Source organism: Stenella coeruleoalba (genome assembly GCF_951394435.1).
Source record: "Stenella coeruleoalba genome assembly, chromosome: 5".
Lineage (NCBI taxonomy): Eukaryota > Metazoa > Chordata > Mammalia > Artiodactyla > Delphinidae > Stenella > Stenella coeruleoalba.
This window is the reverse complement of record NC_137150.1, coordinates 79,233,404-79,250,353: the sequence shown is the minus strand read 5'-3', so window position 1 is coordinate 79,250,353 and position 16,950 is coordinate 79,233,404. Positions and strand designations below refer to the sequence as shown.

The 16,950-nt window shown below is 39.9% G+C and overlaps 1 protein-coding gene across 2 annotated transcripts in view; it reads left to right on the top strand.

The window, feature by feature from the left end:
• Positions 1–6,404: 6,404 nt before the first annotated feature.
• The window catches only part of CFAP91 (cilia and flagella associated protein 91), a 150,064-nt gene continuing 139,518 nt past the window's right edge, over positions 6,405–16,950 (top strand). For both annotated transcript variants that reach the window (XR_013828545.1, XM_079922987.1), the window contains exon 1: positions 6,405–6,636. Coding sequence is in view for 1 of the 2 variants with exons in the window: in XM_079922987.1 (XP_079779113.1) it covers positions 6,513–6,636 (124 nt within the window). In the remaining variant the exon portion in view is untranslated. The remainder of the gene's footprint in view (positions 6,637–16,950) is intronic.

The window sequence follows — 16,950 nt, the reverse complement described above, 5'->3', positions numbered from 1 at the left end:
AGAGGCAAGTGGGGGCAGAGAATAAAGATAAATGCAACTAAAGTACCCTTGCAGGGACCAATGATGATCATGTGTCATGCACAGAGGACAATTAAGTCCTGCACCTGAAGACCAAGGACAACTATGCTGGTTGCATCCTGCTCTATGCAGTTTTGAAAACACTGCTTTATGGGGTAGAAATGGAATTTAATTATTTTAATGTCCTCTTTCACTACACTTTTAGGTGGTGTGGAACAAAGAGACTACACGCTGAGGTGGTGTGGAAAATTTTATTCTAAGGGTTAAGCCACTTCCTTGCTTCTAAGTAAAAACAATCATTTTGTCATAAAGAGGTATTGTGACTTTCTAGAAGATGTGTGGTCATCTTGTCATACTCATTTTGGGCCCCCAACAGTAGTTAGCACATGAGACACAGCATAACTGCTTTTTACTCAAATTATTCCCCCAAAGCTTTATTTTGCCCTGTTGCTGCCAAGAATCTAGAAGCACTTTTTTCCTCAGAAAGATCTCCCTTAAATAAGCAGAGAAACAAACAAAAACAAATACAAAATTAAAATGTTTTGGACTGATTTTCCCTTTTAGTACTGTCCAGTAACTCATACTGGCACTAATAATTCTTTTTTCATCACTTTTAAAAATATTTATTTATTTATTTATTTTGGCTGTGCTGGGTCTTAGCTGCAGCGTGTGGGATCTTCGTTGCGGCATGCAGGATCTTCAGTTGCGGCATGCATGCGGGATCTAGTTCCCCAACCAGGGATCGAACCCCGGGCCCCCTGCGTTGGGAGCGTGGAGTCTTACCCACTGGACCACGAGGGAAGTCCCTGGCACTGATAATTCTTCACAGAGAACCCAGATTTTTTAGAACACTTAGAATGAATAATCAGTTGAAATGACAACATAGTCTTCAACTACAATACCTTCCATATATGTAGGACTGTTGAGTTTGTGAACCATTATTTAATCTTCACAGTAGTTGTGAAAACAAGCAGGGACCCTTTGGGGCCCGCCCAGGTACAAAAGCCTTTCTAGTTCCCTTGTTTCTTGTTTATAGGAAAAAGGCTTCAGCTTCCTAGACTTTCCCTGAGTCCCAAAGTACAGATTCAGATAGTTAGTGATTAGAACAATAGGGGCACAAGACTCCTAATTCCTCCTAAAAGGATATACATAAGAACCTGATACAGATCTGAGTCCCATTACAGGAACTAAGGCCCCCACCCAGGTGGAGGATGGTAACTTCAGCCTGAGCACAAGCACAGGGGACCCCAGACTGGTTGGAACCAGAAGGTTGATGATTAAGATTCTTGGAACACCACCCTGTTACCTCACCACCAACCAATCTGAAGAGAGTCAGTCACACACCCTGTGGCTCTCCCCGCAAATTTGCCTTTAAAAACTCTTCCCTGAAACCCACGGGGGAGTTCAGGTCTTTTGAGCATGAGCTGCTCATTCTCTTTGCTTGGCCCTTGTAATAAACATTTCTCTGCTCCAAACTCCAATGTTTCAGTTTGTTTGGCCTCACTGTGCATCTGACACGTGAACTTGGGTTCAATAACAGTTGAATGTGTTATCTACATTTATAGCTGAGAATATTGAGGTTCATAGATGGACATGATTTGTTCAAGGTCACATAACTTGTAAGTGACAGTCCTGAGTCTCCACATCGTCTCCCTCTAAGGTCTATGGTCTATCTACTATCTCACTTAATTTGTCTAAATGAAAGGTGAATATTATTTTAAAATTAATCATTGTATTTAATTGGGCAACTGAACTTCTGTGTCTACGAAATGAACAAGGAAGAAATGAGAAATATCCAAGAGAGTTTATGGAGTTAAGAGTATTGATAAACTGTAGACACAGATTATAGACCCAAAAACTGAAACAGCCTTTCTGCAACTGAGAAAAGATTTTTCTTGCCCGTTGTCCTTCCCTGCTTCAGTGAAGACAGGATACTTGCAGTGAGCACACTCTGTGACTTTCTCAGAGTAAGCTAGTATTGGCAGGCCTTGCCCCACCCACACTTCCTTTAACTTGCTGTGTTCAAGATATAAACAAGCCCTTGTTTTCCTCCCTGAGCACTGTGGGTCTTAAACTCTTTTCAACAAGCACTTCTTTGGGACGTAATATTCTCCTGCCCTTGAATAAAAGACCAAAGGATACTCCTTTCCAAAGTGAAATAGTCATTTATATCCAGCTACTTAACTCTCCTCTTGTTTCAGAATGGTACAGCTAGCCCACACACACGGGTTATTTTTTCTTCTGCCTTTTAATTTATGAATAAGTAAGTGTTCAGATCAATTATTGATCTTTACATTAACATCATGCTTTACTTTTCTTACCCAGCCTAAATGCCTTTAGACTTATGGGATGGCCTTAGTTAAAAAAAAAGGAGGAGTATAAAATATTGTAATTTAATGTTTTCCATTCTACCCCAGGAAAAAATCTCAATAACTCACTTCCCCCAAGAAAAACACAGCAGTTTGAGAGACCTGTAATTAGGATTAAATTTAGAGTAGGTAGCATGTGGAGACTCAATAATGAAAGATTGGATTCAACCTGCTGTTTACGGAGGCAACTCGGAGGTTAGTTTGTATCAAGTTCTCACTTCCAATTCCAATTTTAACCAGCAATACTTTACTTTTAAGCCTCTGGCACTCTTTGCTGTTGCTATAATTGCTAAATTTGTAGGCAGCAAGAGTTGCAGTGGTGACTGTAATGGACTTTTTCATAGTATAGTGAATCTGTTATTGTATGGTACTATGGGGACACATACCATAGTACCATAGCTATAGGTGGTACCAAGCAGGCATTCTGTGGATGGGATGACAGGCCTGGTGATGTAACAAGAAACAACTAAGGAAATACTTTCTAAAATCTTTCCATGATAAAGGTATTCTTAGCCATTTTTCATGCCTAACTAACCCCAGGTATGGAGACTTTATCAAGTAAGGGTGGATAGTTGAAGTTGGTAGAGAAGGAGTGCCACCATATGCTGAGAGAGAAGAATTACAAGGCTTGAATTCTCACTTGTCTAGTTAGTAGGTTCAGCAGAAACTCTGTGTAGTATTTACATTTCTGCCGCTGCAAAATATATGCTTTCCAATTGCCGCAGATAAATATGTGCTGTACATAAATTCTCTATAGTTTTTCAAGAACCCTGAAGTGTCTGAGATTTACCCTGTTTGCCTGCCACAGTTCCATGAATGCTGGTAGAAGCCAGCAAACTGCTGAGTCAGAGATGAAGGATCATTTATTACTTATAGCAGAAGCAACCAAGTATCAGAAGTTTTGCACCACTTCCCTGAGCCCCAATTCCCACAGGGTGATGTGAAGAAGGCCAGGTGACATCACAGATATTTCAACACAGAAAAGGAAGCTTAGGAAACCCAAACCTTTAATAATGGGCAGTAAGAAATATTGCCCTTTGCTCAAAAGGAGACAGGATCTCCGACTTCTAAGGCTGTAAGCAAACCTGCCCCTTGCTCCAGAGACAGACATTATATCTATTGTCCAAGGTTGTTTCCTACACAAAGGAAAGGGCAGACAGCTACCCCCTTACAAGACAAGCAGACACATGAGAGACCCATGGAGAACTGTCTCCCAAACCTGCAAAGTGTAACTTTGATTTTAACGAACCTGTATTATTGACTAGCACCCCTCTCCAACTTCATTTCATAAAGATTGCATATTAGTCATTTCTTGCTGCGCAACAGCATTTTCACAAACCTAGTGGTAATACACATTTATTTGTTATTATCGCACTTCTGTACTTAGTCATCTGGGAATGGCTTAAGTGGCTCCTCTGATTAGGGTCTCAAGACGCAATCAGGATTTTGGCTGAGACTGTGGTCTCATCTGAGGTTCTACTGGGGAAAAACATGCTTTCAATCTCATTTAGGTTGTTGGCAGAATTCAGTTTCTTGAAGTTGTAGGACTGAAGGATTTGGTTTTTCACTTGCTGTGGTCAGAGGCCACCCTCATCTCCGAGAGGCTACCTGTAGTTCCTTGCCGCTTGGGGTTTCCAAACATGGCCACTTGCTTCCTTAAAGCCAGCAAGGGAGAGAGTGAGCAACTCCAGCAAAATGGAGTTAACTACAGTCTATGTAAAACAATCAACGTCATATATAAACCACTACATTTGACATATTCTATTGGTTAGTGTCTTCCATTATGCTTACCAAGGGGGCTGGCTGTTGGCTACTTCAGATAATTTATCTGATAGAGTGAGGAAAAGTCTTTCTAAGGAGGCGACATTCTAGCTGAGACTTCAGACGATGAGGAGTCAGCAGGGATAAGATGCAGGTAGGGGTGAAGAGCATTCTGGGAAGAAGGAACAGAAAGTGGGAAATGTAGCTATACCCGAAGACAGAAAAATATTATCATGCCATTATAACATTGTATTTTACATGTTTTTGAGTGTTTTCTCCATCATACAGTGAGCTGTACAAATTATCTTAGATCTTCAATACCTATTTCATAGTAGACAGTAAATTTATATTATAAATGGATGGATTTATTCACTTAAGAATCATTTTGTTAAGCTTTCAGATACCAGGTACTTCAGAGATACAAAATGACATGTAAAGGCCTGTGCCCTCAATGAACTCACAGGTGTGGAGAGCAAAGTTGCTAACAATTACTAATACAAGGTGGTCAATGCCATTGGTGCTCCTACAGCACTGGAAGAAAGAAAGAAGCCTTGGTCTATTTGGGTGATTTGGGAGACTACATAAAGGTGGCAAAAGTAGCACTGAGTCTTTAAGAATACCGAAATTAGTTGAGGGGCATAAACAGGAAAAAGGCATTTTAGGCAAAGGAATCAGTTTGAGTGGCAAAATATCTGGCTGGTTTGCAAAAAACCCAAGAAGTTCAGGAGTAGAGAAAATAAAACCAGGAGTATGTGTGGAAAGAGGGATAGCAGGCCAGGAGGCTCATTGAAGTGTCTGTGGATTATATCAAAAAGACAAAGACGCTAACTCTAACGTGCAACACTAGCCAAATGGGATAATTTGAGCATCATAAAGTATAATGATCACAATGGATTAAAAGAATCTGATATGTTAAAATGCATGCATTCATAATGGTACTAATCAAAGAAAATCTTATTGGTTAACATTTGAGGTTGCTAGGGCACCAACTCATTTCTGTGAAATTTGATAACTAAAGTGAAAGAATCCAGCATTCATGCAGACTTTTCTCTACGATCCCTGTATTTCAGGATAACCAATGTGTTGGTGAGGGCAAGTTCTTTTTACAGAGGAATTCCAGGTAATAAAGAAAACTATTGAAGGTATCAGAAATTCACTGTTCTAGCATAGAAGACTTAAGAGATACCAAAATGCAATGTGAAGACTTTTTTTTTGGATCTTTTGATCAGAAAAAAACAACTATTGAATGACATCTTGGACTCAACCAACGACATGTGAATACATACTGAATATTAGATACATAGGAATTATTAATTTTGTTAGATGTTGACAATGGCGATTAAATTAAAAATTCTTATCAGTTGGAGCTGCAGATTAATTTAAGGGTAAAAGCGAAAAGGGGAGGTAGGCGATAGATGAAACTAGATTGGCAAAATGTTGATAATTGTTGAATCTTGGTGATGGCTAGTGAGGGTTCATTACTAAAAGTGGATTCACTTTTGCCTATGTTAAAAAATTTTCCATAATAGTTTTTAAAAAGCAGAGCCAGTGCCTACTACACCACATCATCTTCAGCTGATTTAATGCGCAGGGCTCAGAAAAGGGTAGCAGAATGCGAATCAACAGTTACCCAGCCCACCCCAAACGCTGATAACCCACGGCCAGAGCTCAGTGTGCCAAAGGCTGACGTTCAGGAGCTTGGATTCCTCAGCTCGAACAAGCCCCGCGGAGAGGGGATGTCCGAAATGAAAGCCCCCAACTATTCTAGAAGGTGCTGAGATTTCCCAGGCATTTCCGAAAGAGGCTAACGTAGTGTAACTGGCCGATGGCTGCAGGATTTAAGCAGCAGCCTTTTCCCCAGCCTGCGGCCCCCTGGCCTTGACCCTGGTGGGCGGCTAAATGCTCGTGGCTTGGTCACCGGAGTGAAGTGGAAAGCGAGGCCGTCCCTCTCCCTTCCCTCCTCCCCTCCCCAGGCCTGCCCTTCTTTCCTCCTTTCTTCCCCCTTCTTCCTCCACCCCTCACGCTCCTCTCCTCTGCGCACTTTCCGCACCTTCCGCTCCTGCGCCTCGCCCCACCCCTCCCTTGTCATCACTCGGCTCCTCCTCCCCCAGCCAGCCCCGCCCCTCCCTTCACGAGCCCCGCCCCGTATCTTCGCTCAGCCCCGCCTCTCCTGCTCCTCGCCCCGCCCCTTCCTTGTCGTCACTCGGCTCCTCCTCTCACACGCGAGTCCCGCCCCTCTCTTCTGGATTAGCTGTGTGTCCTCGCTCAGCCCTCGCTCCTCGCGGGGGTTACCATAGCTACCTTGCACACCGCATCTCGGTCTCCCTAGTCGGTCCTGGCTGGCCGCAGGGAAGAGCCGGCACCATGAGTCACGTAGTGACCATCGAAGAGCCCCAGGCCAAGCCGCCGGTGTCTCAAACCCGGTGCAGAGGGAGGTCGGGGCCCTGGGGCAAAGTCTCTGCCAATCGAACATATGATTTCCTATACGGTAAGGGCGGCTCCAGACCTCCCTCCTGAGTTGCCGACTCCTGGGCCAGGTGGGCTTTGAGACGGTGGGACCTGGCCGGGGGCGCGGCGGACAAAAGACGAGCCTCAGGACGGATCCTTTGCCCGCGGTCCTCTTCTGTTGGGTGGGGGCAGCTCCAAGCCCCCGAGGTGGTGGCGCTTTCGCGGGGGTGGGGGAGGTGTCTCGGAGACCACAGGTGCGCTCTGCATCTCAGAGCACTGAGCGGGAACACCTGACTCTTCTCCACCCTCTTGTTTTGATAATTTGCACAGCCTTAAGCAATCGTCCTGAATCCTGTTCCTGGCGTTCTGACTTGGAGATTCACTCAACACTCCCGCATGCAAACTGCGTAAAATGCCCAAAGAGAATGACCTTCCTGCTCCCATTCCCTGGGCAACTCCAAATTTGGCATTCTAGGTAAAGAAGGGCCAGTTTATCTCATCTTTGTTTTCAGGTTTCTCTTTTGTTTTTGCGGTACGCGGGCCTCCCACTGTTGTGGCCTCTCCCGTTGCGGAGCACAGGCTCTGGACGCGCAGGCTCAGCGGCCACGGCTCACGGGTCCAGCCGCTCCGCGGCATGCGGGATACCCCCGGACCGGGGCACGAACCCGTGTCCCCTGCATCGGCAGGCGGACCCCCAACCACTGCGCCACCAGGGAAGCCCCAGGTTTCTCTTTTTATTTAAGCTTATTCTTATCCATCAAAGTGTTGCTTATAAACTAGGTCCACTAGGGCCTTTGGGCCAGTAAAAGCCCCAGTTTATTTTAATGACCTGATTGTTCATTTATGTTCTGTCTCTTCTACTGGACCATAAGTTCCCTGAGTTCTTTAAGTTCTTGTTCTATACATTTTTGTAGCCTTCTCAGCACTTTTTCCAGTGCTGGTACATATGTTAGGTGCTATGTAATTTATTATGAATTATTTGAATTATTGAATTGAATTTACTACTACAATAATTATAATCAGTAAAGCATGATTTTTTCCAGTTTTGCCCTGTCACCCTACTTTTAACCGCGTGGTATCTCCTCTGGGAATCCCAGGGTCTCCTTTGGATGAGAATCTTTAGGGTAGCCATTTCTTGGTGTTGGGAATGTGTAATGATTGCTTACCTTTGTATAGTACTTTACAGTTAACACCATTCTTTTATAAATCTTACCTCATTTATATACCATTTTGCATTTAACTTGACTTTAATCCTTTGTATCTCTCAGGTGCCTCACTCGAAGTGCCCACAATACTTTGTCACTTCCCTGAATCTACATTTGTTGATGGATTAGTAGCTACACTAATGCCCTGCTAATTAAAGTCTTTTAAATATGATATATTTTTCCCAGCTTCCAAAAATATTTTATAATACTTCCTGGGTTTATCAAGAGCTCTCTCCTCCTTTCTTTCCCCCCAGAATCTGCAATTTATTATAGTTTTCCCAAAAAGTAATCATCATATTTTGGGGTTTGAAACACTTCCTCATCGTCACCATTACTTGGTTGTGACAACTTCCTGTGCTTCTTAGAATTATTTTTACAATATGGGTAAATTGGCTGAGGGGCTCTTTCATGATTTCCATGGAAAAATTTCCCCCATTAAATTCATGGGCTTTTGATAACATTAGGCCTGGGAGCTGAAAGGATTGGTGTTCGAATCAACTGCCAATCAATAAGTTGCCAACTTCTTTATTTTTTAATAAATTTTTTTGAAGTATGGTTGATTTACAATACTGTGTTAGTTTCAGGTATACAGCAAAGTAATTCAGTTATTTATATATATAGTTCAGATTATTTTCCATTGTGGGTTATTATATTTAATTTACAGTAAATCCTTGTTGCTTTTCTATTTTATGTGTAGTAGTTTGTATCTGTTAATCCCATACTCCTAATTTATCCCTCCCACCTCCCTTTCCCCTTTGGTAACCATAAGTTTATTCTCTATGTCTGTGAGTCTGTTTTGTATGTAGATTCATTTGTATTATTTTTCAGATTCCCCACATAAGTGATATTGTGTAATATTTGTCTTTGTCTGACTTACTTTGCCAAGTATAATATTCTCTAGGTTCATACATGTTGCTGCAAATGGCAATATTTCATTCTTTTTCTATGGATGAGTAATAGTCCATTGTGTGTGTGTGTGTGTGTATATATATATATATATATGTGTGTGTGTGTATATATATATATATATATATATATATATACCACATCTTCTTAAGCCAATCATCTGCTAATGGGCACTGGGTTGCTTCCATATTTTGGCTATTGTAAATACTGCTGCTATGAACATTGGGGTACAGGTATCTTTTCAAATTAGAGTTTTCATTTTTTTACAGATATATACCCAGGAGTGGGATTAGTGGATCATATGTTAGCTCTAGTTTTTTTTAAGGAACCTCCATACTGTTTTCCATAGTGGCTGCACCAATTTATACATTCCCACCAACAGTGTAGGAGGGTTCCCTCTTTTCCACACCCTCTTAGGAATTTATTATTTATAGACTTTTTCATGATAGCCATTTTGACCACTGTGTGGTGATACCTCATGGTGGTTTTGATTTGCATTTCTTTAATAATTAGTCATGTTGAGCAATTTCTCATATGCTTCTTGGCCATCTGTATGTCTTCTTTGGAAAATGTCTATTTAGGTCTTCTGCCCATTTTTTGATTGGGTATTTATCTATCTATCTATTTATTTATTGCCACGTTGGGTCTTTGTTGCTGCGTGCGGGCTTTCTCTCTTTGCAGCGAGCAGGGGCTACTCTTTGTTGCGGTGCACAGGCTTCTCGTTGCGTTGGCTTCTCTTGTTGCGGAACATGGGCTCTTTGCATGCGGGCTTCAGTAGTTGCAGAATGTGGGCTCAGTAGTTGTGGCACATGGGCCCTAGAGTGTGCGGGCTTCAGTAGTTGCAGCATGTGGGCTCAGTAGTTGTGGCATGCAGGCTTTAGGGCATGTGGGCTTCAGTGGCTGTGGCACATGGGCTTTGTAGTTGTGGCTCATGGGCTCTAGAGTGCAGGCTCAGTAGTTGTGGCACACGGGCTTAGTTGCTCCGCGGCATGTGGGGTCTTCCCTGGACCAGGGATCAAACCCGTGTCCCCTGCATTGGCAGGTGGATTCTTAACCACTGCACCACCAGGGAAGTCCCTGTGTGTTTTTGATATTGAGTTGTGTGAGCTGTTTGTATATTTTGGTTATTAACCCTTTGTTGGTCACATTGTTTGCAAATATTTTCTCCCATTCCGTAGGTTTTTTCAGTTTGTTGATGGTTTGCTTTACTGTGCAAAATCTTTTAAGTTGGATTAGTGCCATTTGTTTATTTTTGCTTTTATTTCTTTTGCCTTGGGAGACTGATCTAAGAAAATATTGCTACAATTTATGTCAGAGGATGTTTTTCCTATGTTCTGTTCTAGGAGTTTTATGCTTTCATGTCCTATATTTAGGTCTTTAAATCATTTTGAGTTTATTTTTGTAAATGGTTTGAGGGAGTGTTCTAATTGCATTAATTTACATGTAGCTAGCTGTCCACCTTTCCCAGTACCACTTGTTGAAGAGACTGTCTTTCCTCCATTGTATATTCTTGCCTCCTTTGTTATAGATTAATTGACCATAGGTACATGGGTTTATTGCTGGGCTCTCTGTTCTGTTGATCTATATGTCTGTTTTTGTGCCAATACCATGCTGTTTTGATTACTATAGCTTTGTAGAATAGTTTGAGGTCTGGAAGGGTTATGTCTCCAGTTTTGTTCTTTTTCCTCAGGATTGCTTTGACAATTCTGGGTCTTCTGTGCTTCCATATAAATTTTAGGATTATTTGTTCTAGTTGTGTGGAAAATGTTATGGGTATTTTGATAGGGATTGTATTAAATCTGTAGATTGCTTTGGGTAGTATGGCCATTTTAACAATACTGATTGTTCGACTCCAAGAGCATGGGATATCTTTCCATTTCTTTGAATCATCTTCAGTTTCCTTTATCAATGTTTTATAGTTTCCAGCATACAGGTCTTTTACTTCTTGGTTAGGTTTATTCCTAGATATTTTTATATTGATGCAATTTTAAATGGGATTTTTTTTAAACTTTCTGATATTTAATTGTTAGTATAAAAAAATGCAACAAATTTCTGTATATTAATCTTGTATCCTGCTACCTTGCTGAATTCATTTATTAGTTCTAATAGTTTTTGTATGGATACTTTAGTGTCTTCTATATAGAGTCGCATGCCATCTGCAAATAGTGACAGTTTTACTTCTTCCCTTCCAATTTGGATACTTTTTTATTTCTTTTTCTTGTCTCATTGCTATGGCTAGGGCTTCCAATACTATGTTGAATAGAGGTGGTGAGAGTGGACATCCTTTTCTTGTTCCTGAATTTAACTAGAAGACTTTCAGCTTTTCACCATTGACTTTTAAGTTGGCTGTGGGTTTGTGGTTTATTATGTTCAGTTATGTTCCCTCTATACCCACTTTGGTGAGAGTTTTTATCATGAATGGATGTTGAATTTGGTCAAATGCTTTTTCTGTGTGTATTGAGATGGTCATATGGTTTTTGTCTTTCCTTCTGTTAATGTGGTGTATCACATTGGTTGATTTGTGTATGTTGAACCATCCTTGCTACCCTGGAATGAATCCAACTTGATCGTGGTGTATGATCCTTTTTATGTATTGTTGGATTTGGTTTGCTAATATTTTGTTGAGGATTTTTGTATCTATATTCATCAAAGATATTGGCCTGTAATTTTCTTTTTTGGTAGTGGCTTTGTCTGGTTTTGCTATCAGGGTGATGGTAGCTTCACAGAATGACTTTGGGAGTGTTCCCTCCTCTTAATTTTTTGGAATAGTTTGAGCAGGATAGGTATAAACTCTTCTTTGTAAGTTTGGTAAATTCCCGAGTGAAGTCATCCTGACCTGGACTTTTCTTTGGAGGGAGTTTTGTTTCGTTTTGTTTTTTAAGTAGAGTTAATTTACAATGTGGAGGGAGTTTTTTTTTTTTCTAATTACAGATTCTATTTCACCTCAATGATTGGTCTGTTCGAATTATCTGTTTCTTCTTGGCTCAGTTTTGGCAGGCTGTATGTTGCTAGAAACTTGTTCATTTCTTCCAGGTTGTCCAATTTGTTGGCATATAACTGTTCACAGTATTGTCTTATGAGTTTTTGTATTTATGTGGTGTCAGTTGTTATTTCGCCTCTTTCATTTCTTATTTTATTTATTTGGGTCCTCTCTCTTTTCTTCTTGGTGAGCCTGGCTAGAGGTTTGTCAATTTTGTTCCTCTTTAAAAAACAAAACCAAAAAAACAGCACTTGGTTTTATTGATCTTTTCTATGATTATTTTATCTCTATCTTATTTCCTCGCTGATCTTTATTATTTCCTTCCTTCTTCTGACTTTGGGTTTTGTTTGTTCTTCTTTTTCTATTTTTTTTTTTCCCCGATGTCAGCTGTTTTCCTGTGGGCTTTTCCAAAAGCAGACCTTGAGGTAAACGTTCATAGGATACTGCTTTATTAAGAAGTACAATCCAAAAGAAACCAGAGATAGGGAAATGTGACTGAGAAGGGAATGTCAGAGAAAATAAAACCATGTGTTACCAAGGTGATTACCACAAAGTTTGTATCAAGTAAAAGTAAAACCATTTTTCTGAGAAGCAGTATGTGTTACTTTGCCTATCGATAATCCAGCCCTGGAGTGGAAGGAGAATTTACCTGCTGGCTTCTGTTTCTCTTTGGTTAAAACTTTGCTTTATGTATCCTCAGTAAGAGACATGTGAAGGTGATATGAATTTCCCATGGATTTTCACGTCTCCAGGTCATAGAGAAAAACTAAGGGGAAGGTGAGGGACACTTGGTGCAGACGTGAGGTAAAGAGACACTGGGCTGTGCCTGCTGCTTGGACTGCAACTTGGTTGAGCCAAAACAGAAATTGTTGCTCTGGTTAGTTGGTAGGAAACAAGTTGGCAAGAGCTCCAGACATCTGCAAATTATAAGTTTATGAAATCATGTAAATGAAGTGGCTGATCCAAACATACCAAAACCAGAACCAAACAAAACAGCACTTATCTTCCCCACACTCTCCTGCCCTTTTGATTATTACCTCCCAGAGGGAAAACTTTCAATTCTTTTTAGCTCTTTCTTCTCGTATTTAGTAAAATATTCTTTTCATCTTTTCTTAAAAAAATTTTTTTAATTAAAATTTTTAACCATTTAAAAAATTTAAGTAGAATTAATTTACAATGTTGTGTTAGTTTCAGATGTACAACAAAGTGATTCAGATACATATATATATATATATATACACACACACACGTATATACTTTTTCAGATTCTTTTCTTTTATAGGTTATTATTGGATATAGTTTCCTGTGCAATACAGTAGGTCTTTTTTGTTTATCTGTTTTACATATAGTAGTGCGTATATGTTAATCCCAAACTCCTAATTTATCTCTCCCCCCTCATTACCCCCTTTGGTAACCAATAAGTTTGTTTTCTATGTCTGTGAGTCTGTTTCTGTTTTGTAAATAAGTTCATTTGTATCTTTTTTTTTTTTTTTTTTTTTGCAGTACACGGGCCTCTCACTGTTGTGGCCTCTCCCGTTGCGGAGCACAGGCTCTGGACGCGCAGGCTCAGCGGCCATGGCTCACGGGCCCAGCCGCTCCGCAGCATGTGGGATCTTCCCAGACCAGGGCACAAACCCGTGTCCCTTGCATTGGCAGGAGGACTCTCAACCACTGCGCCACCAGGGAAACCCTGTCCATGTTGCTGCAAATGTCATTATTTCATTCTTTTTTATGGCTGAGTAATAGTCCATTGTATATACATATATATATGTGGGGTGTATATATATATATATATATATATATATATATATATATATATATATATACACACACATACATACATACACACACAACATCTTCTTTATCCGTTCATCTGTTGATGTTCATTTAGGTTGCTTCCAAGTCTTGGCTATTGTAAATAGTGCTGCTATGAACTTTGGGGTGCATGTATCTTCAAATTAGAGTTTTCTCCAGATAAATGCCCAGGAGTGGGATTTAAGGATCATACGGTAACTCTATTTTTAGGTTTTTAAAGAACCTCCATGCTGTTCTCCATAGTGGCTGCACCAATTTACATTCCCACCAACAGTGTAGGAGGGTTCCTTTTTCTCCACACTCTCTCCAGTATTTATTATTTGTAGACTTGTTAATGATGGCCATTCTGATGTGAGGTGATACCTCATTGTAGTTTTGATTTGCATTTCTCTAATAATTAGCGATATTGAACATCTTTTCATGTGCCTGTTAGGCATCTATATGCCTTCTTGGAGAAATATCTATTTAGGTATTCTGGTCACTTTTTATTGGGCTGTTTGTTATTTTGGTATTAAAGTGTATGAGCTGTTGGTGTATTTTGGAAATTAATCCCTTGTTGGTAGCATCATTTGCAAATATTTTTTCCCACTTTGTAGGTTGTCTTTTTGTTTTGTTTATGGTTTCCTTTGCTATGCAAAAGCTTTTAAGTTTAATTAGGTCCCATTTGTTTATTTTTGGTTTTGTTTCCATTACTCTAGGAGATGGATCCAAAAAAATTATTGCTATGATTTATGTCAGAGTCTTCTGCCTATGTTTTCCTCTAGGAGTTTTATAGTATCTGGTCTTACACTTAGGTCTTTAATCCATCTTGAGTTTATTTTTGTATATGGTGTTAGAGAATGTTCTAATTTCATTCTTTTACATGTAGCTGTCCAGTTTTCCCAGCACTACTTATTGAAGAGATTGTCTCTTCTCCATTGTATATTCTTGCCTCCCTTGTCATAGATTAATTGCCTGTAGGTGTATGGGTTTATTTCTGGGCTCTCTATTCTGGTCCATTGATCTGTATGTCTGTTTTTGTGCCAGTACCATACTGTTTTGATTATTGTAGCTTTGTAGTATAGTGTGAAGTCAGAGAATGTGATTCCTCCAGCTCTGTTCTTCTTTCTCAAGATTGTTTTGGCTATTTGGGGTCTTTTGTGTTTCCATCCAAATTTAAAAAAATTTTTTTCTAGTTCTGTGAAAATGCCATTGGTAATTTGATAGGGATTGCATTGAATCTGTAGATTGCCTTGGGTAGTATGGTCATTTTAACAATATGGATTCTTCCAATTCAAGAACATGGTTTTTCCATCTGTTTCCATCTGTTTCATTCTTTCCATCTGTTTGTGTCATCTTCAGTTTCTTTCATCAGTGTCTTATAGTTTTCAGAGTAGAGGTCTTTTGCCTCCTTAGGTAGGTTTATTTCTAGGTGTTTTATTCTTTTTGATATAATGTAAACAGGATTGTTTCCTTAATTTCTCTTTCTGATATTGCTTTGTTAGTGTATAGAAATGCAACAGTTTTCTGTACATTAATTTTGTATCTAGCAACTTTACCAAATTCACTGATGAGCTCTAGTAGTTTTCTGATAGCGTCTTTAGGATTTTCTATGTATAGCATCATGTCATGTGCAAACAATGACAGTTTTACTTATTCTTTTTTAAGTTGGATTCCTTTTATTTATTTTTCTTCTCTGATTACTGTGTCTAGGACTTCCAAAACTCTGTTCAATAAAAGTGGTGACAGTGGGCATCCTTGTCTTCTTCCTGATCTTAGAGGAAATACTTTCTGCTTTTCATCACTGAGTATATTAGCTGTGGGTTTGTCATATATGGCCTTTATTATGTTGAGGTTGGTTCCCTCTGTGTCCACTTCCTGAAGAGTTTTTATCATAAATGGATGTTGAATTTTATCAAAAGCTTTTTCTGTACCTATTGAGATGTTCATATGGTTTTTATTCTTCAGTTTGTTAAAGGTGTATCACGCTGATTGATTTGTGGATATTGAAAAATCCTGGCATCTCTGGGATAAATCCTACTTGATCATGGTGTATGATCCTTTTAATGTATTGTTGGAATCAGTTTGCTAGTTATCTTTTGTTTTTTAATTTATTTATTTTATTCTTTTTATTTATTTATTTTTATTTTCATTGCTGCGTGCAGGCTTTCTCTAGTTGAGGCGAGTGGGGGCTACTCTTCATTGCAGTGCTTGGGTTTCTCACTGTGGTGACTTCTCTTGTTGTGGAGCACGGGCTCTAGGCTCACGGGCTTCAGTAGTTGTGGCACGTGGGCTCGGTAGTTGTGGCTTGCGGGCTGTAGAGCGCAGGCTCAGTAGTTGTGGTGTATGGGCTTAGTTGCCCCATGGCATGTGGGGTCTTCCTGGACCAGGGCTCAAACCCGTGTCCCCTGCATTGGCACGTGGACTCTCAACCACTGTGCCACCAGGGAAGCCCCTGAGATATTTTTAAACCTCTCCTTCTATTCTAAATGATAATCTTGCTGGGTAGAGTATCCTCGGTTGCAGTTTTTTCCCTTTCAGGACTTTGAATATACCATGGCCCTCCCTTCTGGCCTGCAAAGTTTCTGTAGAGAAATCAGCTGATAGCCTTATGAGGTTTTCCTTGTAACTAACTCTTTGTTTTTTTGCTGCCTTTAGAATTCCCTGTTTATCTTTAACTTTTGCTGTTTTAATTATGATATGTCTTGGTGTGGGTCTGTTTGTGTTCATCTTGTTTGGGACCCTCTTTGCTTCCTGTACCTGGATATCTATTTCCTTATTTATGTTTGGGAACTTTTCAGCCATAATTTCTTCAAATACATTCTTGATTCCCTTCTCTCTCTCTCTCTTCTCCTTCTAGAACCCCTATTATGTGTAGGTTGGCATACTTCATATTATCCCATAGATCTCGTATGTTGCCTTTATTTTTTTCATTTGTCTTTCTGTCTGCTATTCTGATTGAATAATTTCCATTATTCTATCTTCCAGATCACTTACTCATTCTTCTGTGTCATTTAGTCTGCTATTCATTGCTTCTAGATTGGTTTTTATCTCAGGAATTGAATTGTCTAATTTTGATTGGTTCATCTTTATAGTTTCTAGTTCCTTGTTACTGCAATCTGCATTTCTATTGATAATCTTTCTTAATTCCTTTAGCATTTTTATTACCTTCTTTTTGAACTCAAGGTCTAGTAGACTGGTGAGGTCTGTTTCATTATTTGTTCTTTCAGGGGATTTCTCTTGTTCTGTTGATTGGAAATAGTTCCTATGCTTTTTAATTTTACTTAACTTTCTCTGTCTATGAATTTAGGAGAAACAGCTATCTACTGTGGTCTTGAAGGGGTGTTTTTATGTGGGATTGACCCTGCAAAGACGGTATGTCTCCAGTATTTTTGGTGCAAGGGCTGGTTTTGGTATGGATGCCAGCCACATTTTTCCTCAGGGTGTGCTGGTCGTTACCCCCTTGATA